This window comes from Oncorhynchus masou, chromosome 17 (assembly GCF_036934945.1).
Source record: "Oncorhynchus masou masou isolate Uvic2021 chromosome 17, UVic_Omas_1.1, whole genome shotgun sequence".
Taxonomy (NCBI): Eukaryota; Metazoa; Chordata; class Actinopteri; order Salmoniformes; family Salmonidae; genus Oncorhynchus; species Oncorhynchus masou.
Window position 1 is genome coordinate 7340754 of NC_088228.1, and position 23904 is coordinate 7364657.

The window sequence follows — 23904 nt, forward strand, 5'->3', positions numbered from 1 at the left end:
AGTCTAAAAAAATGTTCAGTAGTGCAAGGGCAAGTAGGTGTTCCCTAATGTAAATATGCAAATAATTGCTAGAGCAGCCAATTGGATCTCACTACCTCGGTTGGCTCTGCCCACCTTGTTTGTTCTGCTCCCAATGGAAACGACATGCTCTGGTTAATCTTGAGGTAGTTTTGAAAATCTTTGCCTCAAGTCTGCCAGAAAAGCACAAGTACACCCTCCAGCCCAGTAGGTGGCAGTGATCAGAGGAAGAGAGGCCCAACTCGGCCTCCATCCAGCAAGTGGCGTTTTTCGTTGTGTTGTCAAACAAGGAGGTCAATGAGTGTCGAATTTGAGCAACAAAAACATGAATTGCTTATTTTCTACGGGAGGTTTATTTAATCGAATATACATTTCTTAATGCTTAAATTGTTACGAGTGTACTGACATAATTAGGACACCTGACATCCTGGTAACGATGAGAAAAACACATATCAGCATTGTCTCGAGATGGTTATGGATTAGATGAGGATAGTAGGTTTGCATCTCTCCCTTGAATACATGTGGTTGACGTAAATAATCCTCGAATATTCAAAAGAGGGTGACAATAATAAGAGATCCACCAATCCAAATAAAGGATAGGCGGGAGCTAGACAGCCCACTGGGCAATTTTGTGGACAACGACTCCCATTGTTAGGGCGGAGAGACATGCACATCTTGTCAGTATTTCCATAATCTTTGCTGTAATGAACCAAACGTTGGCATTAGCCGTCAACAGAAGAAGACCAAAAAAGTTGCATGCTGGGAAGATGGCCGACACCAGTGCGGCTAGTGAAGAATGAGAAGACGAGAAACCGAATACAGTTCTTGCGGCAAATGTCAATCGTTTTAAAACGATTTCCGGTGTAGGTGCGTCCGAACTACCAGGGAAAATAATATCTTGTGTCAGTGTGAATAAGTCAAACGCATTGTCAATAACACCAACCCATTTCCGCTCCTGGATAGAGAGGACAGAGCGAGGCGAATTGAAACCTAGGTCAAGACAGTTTGCAAAAAACGGTGTCATTGCAATGGACGTCCATGACCAAAGAAATACAGTATTCCACGATTAACTAGCTAATTAAATTTGGTAAATGAGTTAAAATGCTCAACCGATATAGTGAACGTTTTAATTGACGGGCTGGCTGTCACTCCTATGTTTCGCTTAACTTCTTGGGAGTGTCACGGTCAGATGACAGACTGACTGTCATTGCTCCCAGTGAGATACTCAACGGCAACACCCATCTGGATATTCCTCTTGCGTTGACAAACATGTAAGTACATGTTCGTGATTGTAGCTAACTTGTTTACCATATTAATCCCATTGCTTTTTTTTTAATATGATGGTTAGGTAGCAGGGCCAGCTGACGCCTTGTAGCCGTCCTAGTTAACTATCCTTACTATCTGAAATGTCCCCCGGCCCTTAGACACTTGTTGCCAATGGCAGATTTTCCCTGCTAGTAGTAGTTAGTTCTGCAAGTATCAGTGGAAATGTTATGTAGCTAACTAAATTTGAATGATTTACACATTTCACTGGTGTAACCCGTTCTAGTCGCCGCATGTGATCAATGCAATTTGACTTTGATTTGTTAGATTTGCAGCCTTAGACATTTAGCGTCCTACTGCTAACTAGTTAGCTACATATACTGTAGCTGTAACATATACTGTAGCTAACTAGTTGACTAAAACATGCTAGATATCCTACGCTTAGATTTTTTGCAGACATTTATGCTTTGTTTTCAGGATAGCTCAGCTAACAATGGCATTAGTAGTTAGTTGAGGAAAATCGTCAAAGGTTGAGTGGGAACATTCCTTATGCTTTAGGGCAAATTTGGTTAGTTACCTGTTCAAATTGACTTCGGGGGGTGGTTGGGGATACGAATGGGATTATTATTTTTTACTGACTCTGTACTCAACTAACATTACTGCAGTGTAACTGAATACTCTATTCTAGGCCCAACTAAAGAGACTGTCCTGTCAACATGTTTAATGATCAGCTATAACATCAGTATTTGGACGTGGCATACTTTTAGGATTAAGGCTACCTCCAGAAATATTAGAAGTAGTACTTGCCTATGACAGATTATAAAGCTGACAGTTTGTCTCTCGTTGACCAATGAGTGAACACAAGACTGCTGAACAGCTAATCAAATGGCTACCTTGACTGTTGACCCACCCTCTGTTTTTACACTGCTGCTACTCGCTGTATATTTATGCATAAATCACTTTACCCCTACCTACTTGTACATATTACCTCAACTAACCTATATCCCCTTACATTGACTTGGTACTATTCAGCCTTGTTAGCCTGGTTGGTTGAGGGCTTATAAGTAAGCATTTCACGGTAATGTATTCATCTGATGTATTCAGCGCATGTGACAAATACAATTGAGATTATTGATTGTGGCCTACATTTTCACGCTACGAAACATTTAACAAACATGTCTAGTTGGTGTGGTGGTTACACCAATCAGGTCTACACTAACACATTTTCAGAACGGTTCTTGAGGTCTCCCCTCCCTCATCTCCATTCCTTGTTTTAGAGGGATTCACCCACTCCCCCTCTAGCTGCAGGCTACCTGTGACCTGTTGTGAGTGCAGAGTCTGCAGACTAGTCTATGGTCGATAGAATTAGTCTCTTAGCCCACAGCCTAGTCCTTCACTGTCTGAGTTGGACGGTTTATCGTTGTACTCCCATGAGTGCATCCCAAATGGCACCCTATTCTGTGTTTCCCTGGTCAAAAGAAGTACACTACATAAAGAAAAGGGGGGCCAGTTGGGACAGATCCCATAACTCACCTCATTTTGTCAGTGAAGCTTCCCATATCAGACTAAACTCAGTCGGACCTCATTATAGCATTGGAAAAATGGTAGATGTTACAGGTTGAGTTTTTTTCTGTTTATGTTGAGGTTGGACCTTTATCATGTATAGCACATGGGCAGTCATCTCGTTAGTCAGTATGTGTTACACCTGTGCTGGCTTGTCCATTTCATTAGTCGGAAGGTGTTTCACCTGAGCTGGCCCAGGTGCTATTTAAGTAGCTGGCCAAGTGCTCCAGTTGTCTTGAAAGATGTGGAGGGTCAACACCTTTTAGTTGATGTGCCCTAGTTGAGTTCTAGTAAACAAACATTCTTTTGTCTGCTTATCCCTATTTTTGTTTTAATCAACTTTTAGATTTTCTTCCTGTGTAAGTTTGGTGTGTTTTCTTTTGTTTGTCTCTTGGGAAAATTTTGTGGTTGTCTTTTCAAATCAAATTGGTCACATAGCCATATTTATCAGATGTTATTACGGGTGTAGCGAAATCTAACAATTTACAACAATACACACGAGGGATGCACGATATATCGGTTAACATATTGGAATCGGCCGAAATTAGCTAAAAAAAATGGCAACATCGGTATCAGTCGATGTCTAGTTTAACGCCCCGATGTACAAAACCGATGTTAAGGCTGACGTGCATACCTATATAACGTAGGTACATTATATAATGACGCCACGTAACATTTTGCTCTATACGTGCAACAAACTAGCCCCCAATGTCTGCTGTGTGGATCGAGCAGCAGTCATTTGAAAGAGTGACAATATTTCAGCGAGACAACTCGAAGGTGAAATCCATTAAAGACAATATAATGGAATTCATTGCCCTTGACAATCAACTGTTCTCTGTTGTGGGTGACGTTGGCTTTCGCCCGACTGGTCGAGCACCGGTACACACTACCAAGTGCGCTATTGTTCAGATGTTTCCCTACCGGAGTTACACAGTAGCAGCGTCACTGCTATTAGCTTCACAACATACATACAATGGAACGCCGTTTTTTTCTTTGCATGTCAAAAAAGATACAGTAACACTCTCAAAGTTGTATTAAAAAAAATCTGCAAACACCGGCCACGAACGATGTGTTTACAATACCACATTGGTAATACAGCATTATTTGTTTGACCGCAACTTCTGGGGTAGCTAGCTTTAGCTTGGTACTTAGCTAGCACCAATATAACCAGCAAACCTGCAGTCATTTTCATTATTTTTAGCGATGATTTTAAGAATCCTTGTAAGTATTAGCTAAGTTGCCACTTGTTGTTCGCCTATTGAAATTTAGCTTCAGTTAATGAATATAGCAAGTCAGCAATTTAACCCTGTTGCCCAAACGTTATAAGCAGCCAGCTAGCTTCATCTGGCTCTTGAGGCTCAACTGTAAAACGGTATGTACACATTATTAAAGTGACCAGTGATTCCATAGCTGTGTTCATATACCCATGCTAACATGTAGAATAAAAGAGGAAGGGAAGCGTTGCTAAGGTACACAATAGGTAGATTTTGGTAGACGACAGGTGCTCTTTTTTTAAAAGGGGTGAATTGGTTATCAAAAAGAAGGACCAAGGCACTCTTCGTATAATACATTTAAATGCCTTTATTTCTATGGCATGTTCATTGGACATTTTTTTTTCATTGAACATGCCACACAAATAGTCATTTTTATTTATTATATGAAGTGCCTTGCGCCACCTTTCTTTTTGATAACCCATACCGTATACTACATAATGAGTGTATATACTATTAGTTCATTTTAGTAAACTGTAAACGAACGGTATCATTTTATTTGCGCGTACCAGAGCTTTACCTGTCTACTGGAAGTTGATGTTGTTGCTATGCAACCTCTTGCTAGTTTGTTAGCATAACAAATGACTAGCTACACATTTTACGATTTTCGTTGTGTTTGTAAATTCTGATCGCTTCGCTCTCGGCGAGTTCAGAGCACACTCTGGCTGAGGAGTAGGGTTGATCCGAGCGTTCTGACCTTACAACAGCTTGGGTGCTTGACTGCCAACTGGCTAACGTCGGCAAGTTACTTCCGGACACATGAGAACACCTCACACTGACCATTTTACTCACCCTAGCAGAGCTGGTTAGGCTGTTTTCATGTTATTCAGATCGTTGGTGACTAACTGTGCTGCTGGCACCGACCGTATGACCTCCCCAAGAGAATTCTCTCGACTTGATTATTCACGTCATTCTTAGTGCGTTCTCAAATGGACATTGTTAATTCTGGCTAACTACTTCTATTTCGGAGTGCAGAGTAACTTTGATTGTGAGATATTCTAGGTCGCGTGAACAAAAGGTCTTTTAGTTCCTGTACATTATCACATTCACAACATGAGTAGTTAATCATGAAACGTACACAATCACCCTTCTTCTTCTTCTTCTTCCCGGAGAGTTCTTTATTTCTTTCTGCACTATTTACTGAACCCAGCTGGTTGCATGGCCGGGGACAGTATATCCAGAGAGAGCCACGATTCCGTGAAACGGGGAAAGTTACTGTCCCTGATGTCTCTGTGGAAGGAGATCCTTACCCTGAGCTCTGCTTTAATGTCCAGGGACGGAACATTTGCGAGTAAATTACTCGGAAGCGGTGGATGTTGTGCACGCCTCCTGAGATGGACTAGATGTCCACTCCGATTACCTCTCCTCCGCTGGCGGTGTCTTGGAGCAGCCTCTGGGTTAAAGTTCAATTGCCCTGCGGGGGGTACGAACAAAGGATCAAATTCAGTTCCACTTGTTGCTTTCAGTGGACACCCCCATGAGTGTCTCAGAACCCCTCCTAAAAACACACCCGTTTTGATTGATGTCAGTGACTGTTTGCGACATCATTTGGGTTTTCTTGCTGGGAAATGGGTGTTCGTTTTTCATGAGTATGGTAGTTGCTCTAGTCACCTAATCTGAAGCTCTGCTGTGCCAAGATATTCAAAATACACTTTTGTGGTAGTCACTGACATCCACCCCTGAGAGGTTATTAGATTTTGTGGAATAGTTATGAAAGTTGCATGAACACACAGGCGAATAAAAATAAAGCCGTGGGCTTTTACGTTGGAAGCATTTGTGGGAAACCCTACTTGTGAGATGCTAGATTTTAATGTACAAAAGCAAATCCGCTCGTCGTTGCAAAGCATTATGACACCTGGCCATCCGAATGCAGTAGTCAGACTTGATCGGTACTGCTTTGGAGGAGGATGAAATCCCTCCCGGACAGAGCGAGAGGCTGATGGAAAAGGGCGTGGGGTGAATCCTGTGAAGTAAAGGCAAAATTGGAGCAACAGGGAAAGACGAGATGAGCGTGCAGCCAAACATGAAGACACGTGAACATGCCATCTGATGGAGAGACAGAGTTCTTCCAGATCTATGAATCCAGTCAGGCCATGCTGACACGCTCAACTGAGTTTGATCTTGGTCTGAACAGCCTTCAAGGAAGGTTTTCATCTCAATGTAACCTATTTGTTTTCATTAATGTCTATTTTCTTGTTTCCTGTGCTGTGTTTGAATCATTTACTTGATGTCACTGTACTGCTTTGCACTTAGGTGTGTGTGTGTGTGTGTGTGTGTGTGTGTGTGTGTGTGTGTGTGTGTGTGTGTGTGTGTGTGTGTGTGTGTGTGTGTGTGTGTGTGTGTGTGTGTGTGTGTGTGTGTGTGTGTGTGTGTGTGCGCGCGCGATGGGAATCTCCAGGGATTCTCACACAGATTATCATTTGGAATGTGTGTTTTGTTTAGTAGATTCTTTCCCTTTTCACCCCTCTTTCCTCCCTTCCTCTCTCCCTGTAGGTGTAGTCTGCAGTGCCTCAGCGGTGTACTAGCCTGTGTAGTATGCTGTGGCTGTCCTCCAGCCCAGGCCTCCTGAGCTGCGAAAGCATAATCCCTTCGCCCCTCTGCCAGCGACACGCCTGCCGCCTTAGTGCCCTCGCTCTCGCCCTCGCCGGCATGTACACTACCCGCCTGTACAGCGCAGTAGGTGGTGGTGGAGGAGGAAAGCCTGGACGCCGGCCGGGCCTGGGGGGTGGAGGTCTGCCCATGCTGGAGAACCACCCCCACCACCACCCTCTCCCACCACACCAACATCCCCACCACGTGCCTCCTCCACCTCCCAGCTACCCGCCCATCTACCAGGGGCGCCCTGACTCTCACCGGGGGCCCCACTTTCACAGTCACCACCACCACCAACACTACCATCCCCACCCACACATGGCCCCTCCTCTGCCTCCACCCCTCCCCACGCATCCCCACTACCAGACACACGCCCACCTGCACCACCACGGCACTGTTGGCGCCGCCGGCAACAACAAGAAGAAGACGTGGAACTTCATCCACGAGAAGATGAGCTACGACACCTTCTTCACCATGAAGAGGCTGATCGAACGCTCGCGGAAAGCGGACGAGGTGCTGCGCTGGGTGACGCAGAACCCAGGCAAGATTTCACACAACCATTACCCCATCGCACTGCAGAAGATCGGCCAGCTACTACAGGCCGGGGCTGGGGTTGGAGGAGGAGGAGGGGGCGGCGGAGGTGGCTCGGATGCAGCCCTTGTTCCCTCTCCCGGGGTCGGTGGAGGAGAAAGAGTGGAGAATGAAGGTCGACAGATCTTGGAGCACCAGGACTTCCAGACGCTGTGCGACTCCATTGTGAGGGACTGTGCCAAGTTTGACAACTTCAGCATTGTCAACTGCCTGTACGCTGTGGCAGCATTAGGTGAGTCTAGGTGATCTGTGGCTGCACTAGGTGATCTGTGGCTGCACTAGGTGATCTGTGGCTGCACTAGGTGAGACTAGGTGATCTGTGGCTGCACTAGGTGATCTGTGGCTGCACTAGGTGATCTGTGGCTGCACTAGGTGATCTGTGGCTGCACTAGGTGAGTCTAGGTGATCTGTGGCTGCACTAGGCGAGTCTAGGTGATCTGTGGCTGCACTAGGTGAGTCTAGGTGATCTGTGGCTGCACTAGGTGAGTCTAGGTGATCTGTGGCTGCACTAGGTGAGTCTAGGTGATCTGTGGCTGCACTAGGTGAGTCTAGGTGATCTGTGGCTGCACTAGGTGAGTCTAGGTGATCTGTGGCTGCACTAGGTGAGTCTAGGTGATCTGTGGCTGCACTAGGTGAGTCTAGGTGATCTGTGGCTGCACTAGGTGATCTGTGGCTGCACTAGGTGATCTGTGGCTGCACTAGGTGATCTGTGGCTGCACTAGGTGATCTGTGGCTGCACTAGGTGATATGTGGCTGCACTAGGTGATCTGTGGCTGCACTAGGTGAGTCTAGGTGATCTGTGGCTGCACTAGGTGATCTGTGGCTGCACTAGGTGAGTCTAGGTGATCTGTGGCTGCACTAGGTGAGTCTAGGTGATCTGTGGCTGCACTAGGTGAGTCTAGGTGATCTGTGGCTGCACTAGGTGAGTCTAGGTGATCTGTGGCTGCACTAGGTGATCTGTGGCTGCACTAGGTGATCTGTGGCTGCACTAGGTGAGACTAGGTGATCTGTGGCTGCACTAGGTGATCTGTGGCTGCACTAGGTGATCTGTGGCTGCACTAGGTGATCTGTGGCTGCACTAGGTGATCTGTGGCTGCACTAGGTGATCTGTGGCTGCACTAGGTGATCTGTGGCTGCACTAGGTGATCTGTGGCTGCACTAGGTGAGTCTAGGTGATCTGTGGCTGCACTAGGTGAGTCTAGGTGATCTGTGGCTGCACTAGGTGAGTCTAGGTGATCTGTGGCTGCACTAGGTGAGTCTAGGTGATCTGTGGCTGCACTAGGTGATCTGTGGCTGCACTAGGTGATCTGTGGCTGCACTAGGTGATCTGTGGCTGCACTAGGTGATCTGTGGCTGCACTAGGTGATCTGTGGCTGCACTAGGTGATCTGTGGCTGCGCTAGGTGAGTCTAGGTGATCTGTGGCTGCACTAGGTGATCTGTGGCTGCGCTAGGTGAGTCTAGGTGATCGCATGGAGGCAGCTCTGTTTCCCATACTTGGATTTGTTGGGAGTGTGAAAGCAATCTTTTTTCATATTGCTATTGTATGTTTTTAGTACAATGTATTTTATATTATGTAGGATATGTGAACATGGTGAAATGGCATCTACTACTTTATACGTGTATTCACTTGGTATCGAATATAGATATGAAAATAATTTGTGTACATAAAAAAAAAAACTGAATGCACTTGTCTGGAATATTAAACGGACTTACATTACTTGAAAAATAAATAAATAAACCCTAAACCCTCCGAATCCTCCCCCAGGCCTTCCCAGCGACTCGCGGGTAGTGCAGGTGCTGGAGGCTGAGTCCCAATCACGACTGGGCCAGTTTAACCAGAAGGATGTGTCCATGGTGTTCAGCTCCAGCATGAAGCTGCACCCCAGCAGCCAGCACCCGCTCACTGAGGCCTGCCTGGCGGGCTTGGAGAAGAACCTGGAGCGGGAGCGTCACCCGCAGACCCTCTTCCTGCTGCTCTCCTACTACCGCCTCAAGTGGCGCTCGCTGCAATCCAGCGACACTGCAACGGCCGAGATCGTGGCCAATATACCACCCAACCCGGAACAGCTCCTGGCCAACAGGTAGGGTTGGGATGATGGTTGATTACCCATTCATGGTAAAATAGACCAAATGTTTTCTTGTTTGTAAGAGGCCATCCAAGTAGAGGAAATGCGAGTTATGCAGTACAACTCGGTCACTATTGATAGTCATAAATGGATGGAATGTTTAAAAAAAAATAACATAGTATTCTTATTGCACATGACTTACAGAGGCACTACCTCTGTTTTTAAAACCTTTTATCCCATTTTTGTTTACTGAACACAATCTAGGTGTGATCTGTTCCTGAGTGTAATTTTAAATGTCAGTTACTGTGAAGAAAGCAGTTATGGCGATACTTAGTACACTGAACAAAAATATAAATGCAACGTTTTCAAAGAATTGAGTGAGTGACATTTCATTAAGGAAATCAGTCAATTGAAAATACATTTTATTAGGCCCTATGGATTTCACATAACTGGGAATACAGATATTAATCTGTTGGTCGCAGATACCTTTAAAAAAAAAAAGTAAGGGTGTGGAGCAAAAAACCAGTCCAATATCTGGTGTGACCACCATTTACCTCATGCAGCGTGACGCATCTCATTCTCATGCTGTTGATTGTGGAATGTTTTCCCGCTCCTCTTCAATGACTGTGCGAAGTTGCTGGATATTAGCGGGAACTGGAACACGCTGCCGATCAAGAGCATCCAAAACATGCTCAATGTTGTGACATGTCTGAGTGTGCAGGCCATGGAAACACTGGGACATTTTCAGCCTCAAGGAATTGGGTACAGATCTTTGCGACATGGGGCTATGCGTTATCATTCTGAAAAGTGACGTGATAAATGCGAATGAATGGCCGACAATGGGCCTCAGGATCTCGTCAAAATATCAGCCCATTCAAATTGCCATCGATAAAATAAAATGTAATTTGTTCATTGTCTGTAGTTTATGCCTGCCCATACCATATCCCCACCGCCACCATGGAGCACTCTGTTCACAACGTTGACATCAGAAATACAATTTGAAACCGGGATTCATCCGTGAAGAGCACACTGCTCCAGTGTGCCAGTGGCCATCAGTGGGCAAATGTTCACCTTTGAAGTTCGTTACGACGCCAAACTGCAGTCCAGGTCGAGACCCTGGTGAGGACGACGTGCACGCAGATGAGCTTCCCTGAGACGTTTTCTGACACTTTGTGCAGAACCTCTTCAGTTGTGCAAAACCCACAGTTTCATCAGTTCCTGTGTGCAGTTGTGAAGCCGGTTTGACGTACTGCCAAGTTCTCAAACTACAGTGCCTTTCGGAAAGTATTCAGACCACAACGCTTGTCCCACATTTTGTTATGTTACAGCCTTATTCTAAAATTGATTACATTGCTTTCTTCCTCATCAATCTACACACAATGCCCCATAATGAGATCACAATACCCCATAATGCCGAAGCAAAAACTGTTTAAAAAAAAGTTTGCTAATTTTTTACAAATCATAAACTGATATCACATTTACACAAGTATTCAGACCCTTTACTCAGTACTTTGTTGAAGCACCTTTGGCAACGATGACAGCCTTGCGTCTTACGCTACAGGCTTGGCACACCTGTATTTGGGGAGTTTCTCCTATTCTTCTCTGCAGATCCTCTCAAGCTCTGTCAGGTTGGATGGGGAGTGTCGCTGCACAGCTATTTTCAGGTCTCCAGAGATGTTGGATGTTGGGTTCAAGTCCGGGTTCTGGCTGGGCCACTCAAGAATATTCAGAGAGTTGTCCCAAAGCCACTCCTGCATTGTCTTGGCTGTGTGGAGCAGGTTTTCATCTAGGATCTCTGTACTTTGCTCCGTTCATCTTTGCCTCGATCCTGACGTCTCCCAGTCCCTGCCGCTGAAAAACATCCCCACAGCATGATACTGCCACCACCATGCTTCACAGTAGGGATCTTGCCAGGTTTCCTCCAGACGTGACGCTTGGCATTCAGGCTAATGCATTCCATCTTGGTTTCATCAGACCAGAGAATTTGGTTTCTCATGGTCTGATAGTCATTAGGTGCCTTTTGGTGAACTCAACGTGGACTGTCATGTGCCTTGGGCAAATGAGAAATGCTCACAGGGACATGAACACATTTGTGCCAAAAAATGTAGAGAAATTAGATTTTTGTGCGTATGTAAAATTTCAGGGATCTTGTATTTCAGCTCATGAAACATGGGACCAACACTTTACATGTTGTGTTTATATTTTTGTTTAGTATAATTAGTATCATGATACTTGGTAATATTGCGATAATGGATGTTATCATGATACCAAATTCCACCATTATCCCACACAACCTACCAACAGGAAGATCCTCCGACTGGTCAAGCACACACTGGCTAGCGTAAGTGGAGTACGCGACCAGGAGATGGCGCTGCTGGACGAGATGCTGGCTACTTGCGTACGCGAGGCTAGTAACAAGAGCCTGGAGATCATCTTCAGCTCCCACCTATTCTACCAGAACAGACAGGAGAGGTTTGTGTGCAGCCTGGCTGGTGAGTTTTCCTCTCCTCTGCTCTTCTGCCATTCTCTGACAGCTGTTTTAATCTGTCGATTTCTCCATCTTTCTATCATTCCCAAGATAACCTGGTCTTTTCCTAATAGAGGAGCTGCCTAAAAAAGTGGACAGCATAACCCCATACACCATGGCCCTCATTGCCAAATACATCGCCCGCCACCGGCTCAGAGAGACTCGACTCCTCGACACCATCGCTGATTTCCTGGTCAAGAAGGGAGAATACCTGGATAGCAAGGTAAGGTGGCCCACTCATCTACAAAATCTGTCTTATGTTTAAACAGCTGTTGAGCGACTCGGGTACACTGTTTGTTGGTTATTATTGGGCTGTATGAGGGCTAATTACACCTGAAATAAAGTGTTGTTTATTTACACACGTTATGGGTTCTTATACCGTGCCATTGTTGAATTCTTGTTTCTGATTGGTTTGAAAGGCATTCTAGAGTGTAAAGGGTGGCCACTACTCCATAGTAGAATCTATCAATAACCAGGTTTCCATCTAACCTTTTTTATGTGAGTAAAGTACATGTTGGATAAAAAAAAATGTCACTGAAGACCTGATTTGAAACAAAACAAAATATGTTACACGGTGGTCTTTTTGTATTGATAAAATTAATTGTGGTGTAAACTGTATGCACAAATATTGATATACTACCAGCATATCGAAGTCAACTTGGGAGTTATGTGATGATATGCTGTGTGGCCCTCCCCCTACGACTCGGGAAAGCATGCAGTTAGCTAGCTGTAGCCTATGCTTCTAGTACTAGATTTATTCTCTGATCCTTTGACTGGGTGGACATGTAAGTTCATGATGCAAGAGCTCTGATAAGGTTGGAGGTCGTCCTCCGGAAGTTGTCATAATTACTGTGTAAGTCTATGGAAGGGGGTGAGAACCATGAGCCTCCAAGGTTTTGTATTGTAGTCTGTGTACCCAGAGGAGGACGGAAGCTTGCTGTTCTCGGGCTGCACCATGGTGCTACCCCACAGAGTGCTGTTGAGGCTACTGTAGACGTTCATTGCAAAACGGTGTGTTTTTAATAAATCATTGGGTGACGTGAATGTATTTAGTATAGTTTTATCTAAACTTTCAATATGTTTCTGAAGTTCACTGAGGAGGATGGTCTTCCCTTTCCTCCTCTGAGGATCCTCCACTGGTACAAAGACCAGAGTGGGCCCATCATTTTTTACATTTCACCTTTATTTAACCAGGCAAGTCAGTTATGAACCTATTCTTATTTACAATGACGGCCTACCAAAAGGCAAAAGGAATCCTGCAGGGATGGGGGCTGGTATTAAAAATAAATAAAATAAAAATATAGGACAAAACACATCACGACAAGAGAGATGACACAAGACTACATAGAGAGAGACCTAAGACTACAACACAGCACGGTAGCAACACAACATGGTAGCGACACATGGGGGCTGGTATTAAAAATAAATTAAATAAAAATATAGGACAAAACACATCACGACAAGAGAGATGACACAAGACTACATAGAGAGAGACCTAAGACGACAACACAGCACGGTAGCAACACAACATGGTAGCGACACATGTGGGCCCAACACAGCATGGTAGCAACACAACATGGTAGCGACACATGTGGGCCCAATACAGCACGGTAGCAACACAACATGGTAGCGACACGTGGGCCCAACACAGCATGGTAGCAACACAACATGGTAGCGACACATGTGGGCCCAACACAGCATGGTAGCAACACAACATGGTAGCGACACGTGGGCCCAACACAGCATGGTAGCAACACAACATGGTAGCGACACATGTGGGCCCAACACAGCATGGTAGCAACACAACATGGTAGCGACACATGTGGGCCCAACACAGCACGGTAGCAACACAACATGGTAGCGACACATGTGGGCCCAACACAGCACGGTAGCAACACAACATGGTAGCGACACATGTGGGCCCAACACAGCACGGTAGCAACACAACATGGTAGCGACACATGTGGGCCCAACACAGCATGGTAGCAACACAACATGGTAGCGACACATGTGGGCCCAACACAGCACGGTAGCGACACATGTGGGCCCAACACAGCACGGTATCAACACAACATGGTAGCGACACATGTGGGCCCAACACAGCATGGTAGCAACACAACATGGTAGCGACACATGTGGGCCCAACGCAGCACGGTAGCAACACAACATGGTATCGACACATGTGGGCCCAACACAGCACGGTAGCAACACAGCATGGTAGCGACACATGTGGGCCCAACACAGCACGGTAGCAACACAGCATGGTAGCGACACCACGTGACTACAACATGGCAGCAGCACAAACGGGTACATTGTTGGGCACAGACAACAGCACAAAGGAAAATGCAGTTGATATGGGTTTGATTGAAGCGGTTATCGCACGCGATACTTAGTAGTTAGTATCATAATGCTTTGGTAATATGACGATAATGGGTTTCGCTCTCTCTTTTCTTTTTCTTCTCCACAAGGTAATCCAAAAGCTGGTGTTCCCCTTCAGTCGGATGAGCTACCGGCCGTCCAACGAGGTCCAGTTCTTCTCCAAGCTGGAAGTGGTGCTGGAACTAAAGGCCCTGAGCTCCCCGCTAGCCACAGTCAACATCCTCATGTCCCTGTTCCAGCTGGGCCACTTCCCTGGCCTGGTGCTGCACAAGGTCTTCTCCACCGCCTTCATCAGCAACGTCACCAGTAAGTGGGGAGACGCACACAGCGATCAAGTAACATCAAAGAGCAGCTATCTTTCATTTGCTTTTTCGACTTGCCCCTTTCAGTAGACACAATTAAACCTCAAGCCAAATAAATAACTAAGGAGTATGTTTACATGTGTTCAATAATACGATTATTTTGAATATTCAGATTAAGATTAATAATAGTTTGATTAAAAAGTTTTCATGCTTTTCAAGAAAACGATTTCCCTAAAAGTTTCCATGGACGCATCTGAGATCAGGCTACCTAATGGCACTCTGATAAATGCAGAAAATCACCAATCAAAGTAAATGTTTGGGAAGTATATTTGGTTATGAGTTGGGACACAGCATATATATATGAACTATTTCTAATGTGCAAACTTTGACATTTTCCATACTCTCTTCACTAGCGCAAAAGATGGAGCCTCGTGCTGGTCCCGCTAGCTTATGAACAGAACAAATACACAGCTGGTACTCTGATTTTAAATATAGATTTTTTTACAATAATTCAACAACAAAAAAATCCAACATCTAGATGTTTTAATCGATGTATGCTTACTTCGATTATGACCGTACGTCGTTTTAAGATAAGCAGAGTACTGTTTACATGACTAATTAAAGAACAGTCTGAGTCTTATCTAGGGTTCTTCCTTTCTAGGGAGTTTTTTCCCCTAGCTACGGTGCTTCTACATCTTTTTTTACCTTTATTTAACCAGGCGTGTCCGTTAAGAACACATTCTTATTTTCAATGACGGCCTGGGAACAGTGGGTTAACTGCCTGTTCAGGGGCAGAACGACAGATTTGTACCTTGTCAGCTCGGGGGTTTGAACTCACAACCTTCCGGTTACTAGTCCAACGCTCTAACCACTAGGCTACCCTGCCACCCCACTCTGCTTTGGGTTTTTAGGCTGGGTTTCTGTATATCACTTTGTGACATCTGCTGATATAAATGTATGTATATAGTGCCGTCGGAAAAGTATTCAGACCCCTTTTTCCACATTTTGTTACGTTACAGCATAAAATGGATTGAATAAAAACAATTCCTCAGCAATCAACACACAATACACAATACAATAATTTTTAATTTTAGCAAATGGAATAAAAAAAAATGAACATACCTTATTTACATAAGTAGTGCTATGAGACTCGAAATTGAGCTCATGTGCATCCTGTTTCCATTGATCATCCTTGAGCTGTGTCTACAAGTTGACTGGTGTCCACCTGTGGTAAATTCAATTGATTGGCCTTCAATTGATTGGCCTGTCTATATGAAGTCCCACAGTTGACATTGCATTTCAGAGTAAAAACCAAACCATGAGGTCGAAGGAATTGTCCGTAGCACTCCGAGACAGGATTGTGTCGAGGCACAGATTTGGGGAAGGGTACCAAAACATTTCTACAGCATTGAAGGTCCCCAAGAACACAGTGGCCTCCATCATTCTTAAATGGAAGAAGTTCGAGAGCTGGCCAACCATCCAAACTGAGCAATTGGGGAGAAGTGCCTTGGTCAGGGATGTGACCAAGATCCTGATGGTCACTGACAGAGCTCTAGAGTTCCTCTGTGTAGATGGGAGAACCTTCCAGAAGGACAACCATCTCTTCAGCACTCCACCAGCACTCCAGGCCTTTATGGTAGCATGGCCAGACAGAAGCCACTCCTCAGTAAAAGGCACACGACAGCCCACTTGAAGTTTGCCAAAAAGTCACCTAAAGACTATCAGACCATGTGAAACAAGATGCTCTGGTCTGATGAAACCAAGATTGAACTCTTTGGCCTTAATGTCAGCGTCACATCTGGAGGAAACCTGGTGGCATCATGCTGTGGGGGATGTTTTTCAGTAGCTGGGAGACTAGTCAGGATCGAGGCAAAGATGAACGGAGCAAAGTACAGCGAGATCCTTGATGAAAACCTGCTCCACACAGCCAAGACAATGCAGGAGTGGCTTTGGGACAAGTTTCTGAGTGTCCTTGTGTGGCCCAGCGCTTGAGAGGATCTGCAGAGAAGAATGGGAGAAACTCTCCAAATACAGGTGTGCCAAGCTTGTCGCGTCATACCCAAGAAGACTCGATGCTGTAATCGCTGCCAAAGGTGCTTCAACAAAGTACTGCGTAAAGGGTCTGAATAATTATGTAAATGTGATATTTTAGTTTTTGATTTGTCATTATGAGGTATAATGTGTAGATTGGGGGGGGGGAAACAATTTAATCAATTTAGAATAAGGCTGTAACATAACTAAATATGGAAAAGGTCTAGGTCTAAATGTGTGTGTATATATACATATGTACACACACATACATACATGCATACATACATATGTGTGTGTGTATATAATATATATTATACACACACACACATTTGATGCATGAAGTTGAATGTTACCCCCACATACCTCAACTCACTCCGATGTGCTTCATTTTCACGTTTGGCGATTTTTAGACCGTTGCTCATGTCCTTGTTTCCGTCGATTTTTATTGTTCCTCCCCCCCATTTGTAGACAGCCCTTACGCTATGATCGTGCGTCGCTACCTGTCTCTGTTGGACGCGGCGGTGGAGCTGGAATTCAGGGACTACACCGGTCCACGGCTCCAGGACACGCACAAGGTGCTCATGTTTGACCACGCGCTGACCGCTGACGAGGTCAACCGCAAATATAGGTACGCTGCAGGGTGATCGGTTGACTAACTGTTAGTTGTCATTCTATTTTTGAAAGTTTCCATTTATGTCTGCTCTTTTTTCATTGCGAATTCCAGTGAATCTCAAAGTATGTTTGTGTGTTTCACAGCTACAGGGGTCTTGTTGCTGAAGCCCTCAGACAGTTGGTTGGAGAGCATGGATACAAACAAGACGAGGTTCTGGCGCCTGGTTATTACACAGGTACATTGAATTTAACACACGCTCTGTTTGTTCAAAGGCCACTCTTAAGACTGTTACTGAACACAATGGTGTATTTTTTTTATTTATTCTGTAGTACTGTAACCTCCTTTGGGGTTGTACAATTACAGAAACCTGAGGAATATTAGGGGAAACATTTTATTTAAGCAGTCATGCTGATACCACGATCTTTCGCAGATGAGGCTTGTGTGAACACATTGATAAACAACAATTACGCTCTACATATCTATACACATGGCAACACTCTACATGTCTATGGGCTCCTGAGTGGCGCAGCGGTCTAAGGCACTGCATCTTAGTGCAAGAAGCGTCACTACAGTCCCTGGTTTGAATCCAGGCTGTATCACAGTCCCATAGGGCAGCGCACAATTGGACCAGCGTCGTTCAGGTTTGGCCGGGGTAGGCCATCATTGTAAATAAGAATTTGTAAACCGACTTCCCTAGTTAAATAAAATAATATCTATACACACTACACACGAAACAGGAAAAGCGAAACAATCATATGAAACACATTGTTCAGAAAAAGGACCTCAAACATCTGCCTGAATTACCCTAAAGGCACCAACTCTACCAGCTTTTAAGGAGTTTTCCAGATCATTTTACATGAGACGAGCAAAAAAAAAAAAAAAGCAAAAAACAGGTTTACCTAATTCGGTTGAGATTGAAGGGATCTATCTCCAGGGTTAGCCATCCCTGAGTTTGGGTCTGGTAACTTACCTCATTGTTAACCTTCAGACAGGTACGGTATGGCGGAAGTTTATCCAAGATGGCTTTATTGATTAAAAAAAAGAGTGCAAGACTTCAAAGAGGCCCAACCTACTTTCTGATAAAATATGCAATGATGTGTACTCAGCCTTTCGGCTACAATAAAGCACAATGCGCAATGTGTCCAATGACTTCAATAGAGTAGTAGCTACATTCATATAGACGATTTCGCCATAGTCAATAACCAGAATTAATGTTGTCTGAATGATTTAGATTTTTTCTCCTCTTTTTAAAAGATTTACTGGATGTTGACGAAACTTACATCATGATTGAGGAAGTACATCTATTTCTCAATTGCCTGACAAGCTGCCAACCAGCAACAGTGTTTTTTCTAGCCTTGACCCAGGCCTGATTTCTCATGAGATCTGACAGTTCTATAGAGAACCAAGGATTAGATTTTTTAAAATTTTATTTTACTCTTAAGTTGTTTTTAAAGCGAGTGTGTTTGTCTGCCAGAGAAATTATGAAAAATAGATTTGAACCGTTCTAGAGCTAATTCTGGGTCAGGCATAAAGATGATGGAGGAAAAAAAGCTTGTGGGTATTTTTTTATTTTACTTCTCTTCATAATTATACGATTACTGTCAAATGGATCTCCCGAGTGGCGCAGCGGTCTAAGACACTGCATCTCAGTGCTAGAGGCGTCACTACAGACCCTGGTTCAGCGGTCTAAGACACTGCATCTCAGTGCTTGAGGCGTCACTACAGACCCTGGTTCAGCGGTCTAAGACACTGCATCTCAGTGCTAGAGGCGTCACTACAGACCCTGGTTCAGCGGTCTAAGACACTGCATCTCAGTGCTAGAGGCGTCACTACAGACCCTGGTTCAGCGGTCTAAGACACTGCATCTCAGTGCTAGAGGCGTCACTACAGACCCTGGTTCAGCGGTCTAAGACACTGCATCTCAGTGCTAGAGGCGTCACTACAGACCCTGGTTCAGCGGTCTAAGACACTGCATCTCAGTGCTTGAGGCGTCACTACAGGCACCCTGGTTCAGCGGTCTAAGACACTGCATCTCAGTGCTTGAGGCGTCACTACAGGCACCCTGGTTCAGCGGTCTAAGACACTGCATCTCAGTGCTTGAGGCGTCACTACAGGCACCCTGGTTCAGCGGTCTAAGACACTGCATCTCAGTGCTTGAGGCGTCACTACAGGCACCCTGGTTCAGCGGTCTAAGACACTGCATCTCAGTGTTAGAGGCGTCACTACAGGCACCCTGGTTCAGCGGTCTAAGACACTGCATCTCAGTGCTTGAGGCGTCACTACAGGCACCCTGGTTCAGCGGTCTAAGACACTGCATCTCAGTGTTAGAGGCGTCACTACAGGCACCCTGGTTCAGCGGTCTAAGACACTGCATCTCAGTGTTAGAGGCGTCACTACAGGCACCCTGGTTCAGCGGTCTAAGACACTGCATCTCAGTGCTTGAGGCGTCACTACAGGCACCCTGGTTCAGCGGTCTAAGACACTGCATCTCAGTGCTAGAGGCGTCACTACAGACCCTGGTTCAGCGGTCTAAGACACTGCATCTCAGTGCTTGAGGCGTCACTACAGGCACCCTGGTTCAAATACAGGCTGTATCACAAACGGCCGTGATTGGGAGTCCCATAAGGGGGCGGCGTACAATAGGCTCACCGTCGTCCTGATTTGGCTGGTGGCCGTCATTGTAAATAAGAATTTGTTTCCTAACAGACTTGCCTAGTTAAATAAATGAAAATGTTGCAACCCTAAACCTCTGTATATTCACAATTCTTTGTAGACTTCCTGCTGTGGATTGACAGCTCTGGCCAGGTTCTCCCTATCCAGGCAGGGGCCTCCCTAGGCGTTTCCCACAAAGCCCCAGAGGAATCCGTGGCTGTGACGGCCCTCGCCTCAGACTTTCAAAAGTTCTCCCCCTTCGCCCCACTAGAGGAAGGGGGGGACCAGCAACCCGTCGGAGGGGACGAGTCGGTGACCCTCCTGCCACACCACATGCAGCGCGGGGAAAACCCTGGCTCGGCCCAGGGGGCCGGCCCTAACGGCGGGGGCCCACTTGACTACAACACTTACTACACGCCTGCTGACTACTACTCCAGCCTGGCCAAGGAGCACTCTCTGGAGAGCCAGGACAGCTCCACGCTCAGCAGCCCTCCCTCTGACAGCCTAGCCCAGCCAATGGCCTCTGGGGTAGGGGGATCCACCACAGCTGCCCCGGGTTCTCTTTTCCAGTTCTCTATTGGGAAGATCCTGGAGGACGAGGGAGGGGTGCAGGTGGGGCCAGGTAATCATGGGCCCGGCTGCGAGCTCCCTGTCTTCTATGAGGGGTTGGCCGGGGACGTGGGGCTGCACCTGGCTGATCGGACCGACACAGAGAGGGCAGACCAGCGACAAGTTAAGAGGTCAGTGCTGATGGAATCTGAAAGTTCCATAGAGAACCAAGGATTTGTAGTTAGTCATTTTTATACATACTACCCAACTACGAAGCGCTTGATTATGCTTTGGTGGAGCAATGCTAGCTAGCAAATCATTTCAGAAAGATGGTTTTGCTGGGAAAATCGTGACTCGTCTTCATGGCAGACACCGGTATTTGTCTACCATCTTTCGTCACTTGTGTGATAAGTAATTTATTTCAAAATTAGAGAAATAACTATTTAATTGCGAAATACAACTTTCTTCTTTCAGAGTGGTCATGTCGGTGAATGACAAGTGGCACTACTGTCACAACTCTGAGGTGCTGGTGGGCTCCCGAGCCATGAGGGACCGTCATCTGCTGCTCCTGGGATATGTCATTCTGCAGGTGAGCCATTACAATCATACAACCACAAGAGGTTGGCGGCACCTTAATTGGGGAGGACGGACTTGTGGTAATGGCTGGAGCGGGATCAGTGGAATGTTATCAAACACATGGTTTGATGCCATTCCGTTTGCTCCGTTCCAGCCATTATTATGAGCCGTCCTCCCCTCAGCAGCCTCCATTGCGAACAACCCTCATTTCAACCATCTTACAACCACATTTGAGTCTTCCCTTTAAACTCCATTACAATCATCCATTTAAGCGGTAATTGGCACCAGGGACAACTAACGGTCCACTGTGCCAAAATAAGGTAGTGCGTACCACTGTTAGTTTAACTCATCTCTCCCTGGGTTTTCTCTATCCTCTTGTTCCTCTTCCACAGCTGCCCTATCACGAGCTGGAGAAGCTGAATGGTATAGAGGAGGTGAAGCAGTACCTCCACAAAAAGCTCCTGGAGGTCCCCTTATGACAACAAAAGACTTGAGTGTGTGTGTGTGTGTGCGCCATTGCGACTGCTTGGGATAGGACAGGGGGTTGTTGGTGGGATTGGGAAAAGGGGGTGGTTTGGGGTAGAGAACAAACCCTGGTCAAAGTCTAAAACTAGAGGGGTTTTTGTGCAATTTTGCTCTTGCATTCATCGAAATGGCGCCACGCTATTTGCAACGAGCCATATACCCAGTTGATGACATGTCTAGTATCATGTTGCCACGCTTGGTATCTTGTTATTTTCACTTCACAACCGTTCTTGACCATCTTGCCTACGGACTGTTCTTAGTGTATCACAGTAGCATGACAAAACAGTTTTTTTTTCTATAGTTGTAGTTTTAATCATGGTTTTGTGTGGGGGAATAAGATGTTTATTATAATTATTATATAGAGTCATACAGAGAGGACAATGTTCTGGTGTTTGGGGACGGGACGGGGGGGTAATTTTATATTGTTTAACTCCAGTTGTAACGCATGACTGTTCATACAGGACAAACAAACGGGGCTTTCTTCAGAGTGTTTTCTAATACTGGTGCACCGTATGTAGACTAATGGACTGTAGGATGTTAATGAGGGATGAACATTTATAAATCTAGTTTAACGTGTTTATATATTTTTGAATGCTTGGAACGGCTTTTCCTCTGTCCAGAACAAAGCAACGCGTGGTGGAAGTCCAACATCAACTTAGTCTCTTTTGTTTTGTCTTTGACACTTCACTTGTGACATTTTAATGAATGACTGTATTCAGAGAGGAGTTTGATTCCTCAAGTGAGTTTCCACCAACTGCATTGACAATGAAACCGGTTTTCCAGGAGGGAATTGCTAGATACCCGGGACCTCATTTATCTCACTCCATTCTGGCGTACGTGGAGATAGATAGTTGCCCATGCAAATCCTACAAACTGTCACATGCATCATATACACATTTATGTTTTCATTGATAAACTAGAGCCATACTATATTTGTGCTTGTGAACAAGCTTTGCAACCCCGCTTGGAAAACGCCCTCATTCACGGTAACAATTTGGAGATGTCGGTATCACGGTATGATTTAGAGATGTTGGAACTGGGCCGTGAAAGAAAGAATGCAAGGGCAAGTTGCATCACATTTCTGTAGAGATGTAGACCAAATGTGTTCAGCTCTTGCAGTGACTTTTTCAAACTTTAAATGCCGTAGCCGTGCACTATGCAACATTGTCTATTTGAGTCATTTTAAAAGTAAATGTTTCAGCCCACACTTTTATGCAGAAGATGAATGGTTGTTCAATATTTTATTTTATCAATACATAGTGTTTTATATCTTCTGCCTTGATGGCTCTGAGATTTAATAGGCTAAGATGTTGTGCTCTTACTGCACAGCATTACTGTAGCCTACCCATACTACTGTCAAATATTTTAAATAGGCTACCGGTCTATTTACTTTTGAGCATGCTCTGCTATTGAATGAGCGATGGATAAATGGTATCCTCATTAGTTATGAAGCAGGAATGAACCAGTTAAGTCAGAAAAGGAGAGATGTAGGCCTAAAATAATAAAAGTAAAATAACATATGAGGCTACATGCTTCTGAGATCTCCTTACTAAATGCATCTGTGTTATCGTTAGTATCATGTTTCGTTTTAATATACCATCTCCATTTCCCCATAAGAACAATGTGTGCAATACAGTTGATCAATCACCAGACGTACACATGGCCTGTACTTGGGAGATACTCACACTTTCCTGCAAATTCAAATGTTTTAAGGGGGAGAAAGTGTGCATACGCACATTTGATAAGAGGCCCCAGGTTAATTTAAATGAGAGAATTTGATTGGAAGGTCTGAGTATTGCTATGAAAAAGACAAGTCGATAGTGTCTCTGAAAACCTTCTGTTTGTCCTATAAGTGGTATTTGAAATCGTACCCTGACCTAATTTCCGTTTGAATGAGGTGATTGTGTCATACAGTGAAACATTTCACAATAACACACAAATATGACCCCAAACACTTGAACTGTGTAAGGTAAAGCAGAACTGGCTTATGTGATGTTAATCCACCCCAGTATTTACTGGGAGCGTTGTCTCTTTGTTCTGTTTATGGAGTCTTCCAGATAGAGACCAGGGTAACTGAGTCACCTGTGTGTAATATATTTAGAAATGTATTATGCACAGGTGATTGAGTTAGTATTTATTTATTGGTATAATGCCGCTGGTACAGAGGATGTGTGTGTGTGTGTCTGGGGAAAGAAGGATGGGAAAAGATTGAAATGTATGGAAAAAATATTAAAAGAATGAAGAAGAAAAAAAGCAACGTCTGTCGGGAAATATTTATGTAAGTGTAATTCACAGACAACAAAATGATCTGTATCAAGTCTTGAAATGAAAAGATGTTGTGATTTGAGTAAAAATCACTGACAGGCTTTACCTGCAATAGAGACC

General features: G+C 44.9%; 1 protein-coding gene across 1 annotated transcript; it reads left to right on the top strand.

Moving 5' to 3' along the window:
• The first annotated feature begins 742 nt into the window (after positions 1-742).
• On the top strand, positions 743-23776 carry fastk (Fas-activated serine/threonine kinase). Its single transcript, XM_064992111.1, has 11 exons — positions 743-1289; positions 6609-7530; positions 9065-9380; positions 11670-11857; positions 11967-12115; positions 14361-14577; positions 17073-17232; positions 17361-17452; positions 19991-20609; positions 20893-21007; positions 21387-23776. The coding sequence occupies exons 2-11, from the start codon at positions 6651-6653 to the stop codon at positions 21471-21473; spliced, it is 2823 nt and encodes a 940-aa protein (XP_064848183.1). The 5' UTR covers positions 743-1289; positions 6609-6650; the 3' UTR covers positions 21474-23776.
• Positions 23777-23904: the final 128 nt, after the last annotated feature.

Excerpts from the sequence above, each read along its gene's own strand:
- fastk (XM_064992111.1), top strand. The coding sequence starts at position 6,651 with ATGCTGTGGCTGTCCTCCAGCCCAGGCCTCCTGAGCTGCGAAAGCATA. Across the intron at positions 11,858-11,966 it reads GTTTGTGTGCAGCCTGGCTG|AGGAGCTGCCTAAAAAAGTG; the intron begins GTGAGTTTTCCT and ends TTTTCCTAATAG. Across the intron at positions 12,116-14,360 it reads GAGAATACCTGGATAGCAAG|GTAATCCAAAAGCTGGTGTT; the intron begins GTAAGGTGGCCC and ends CTTCTCCACAAG.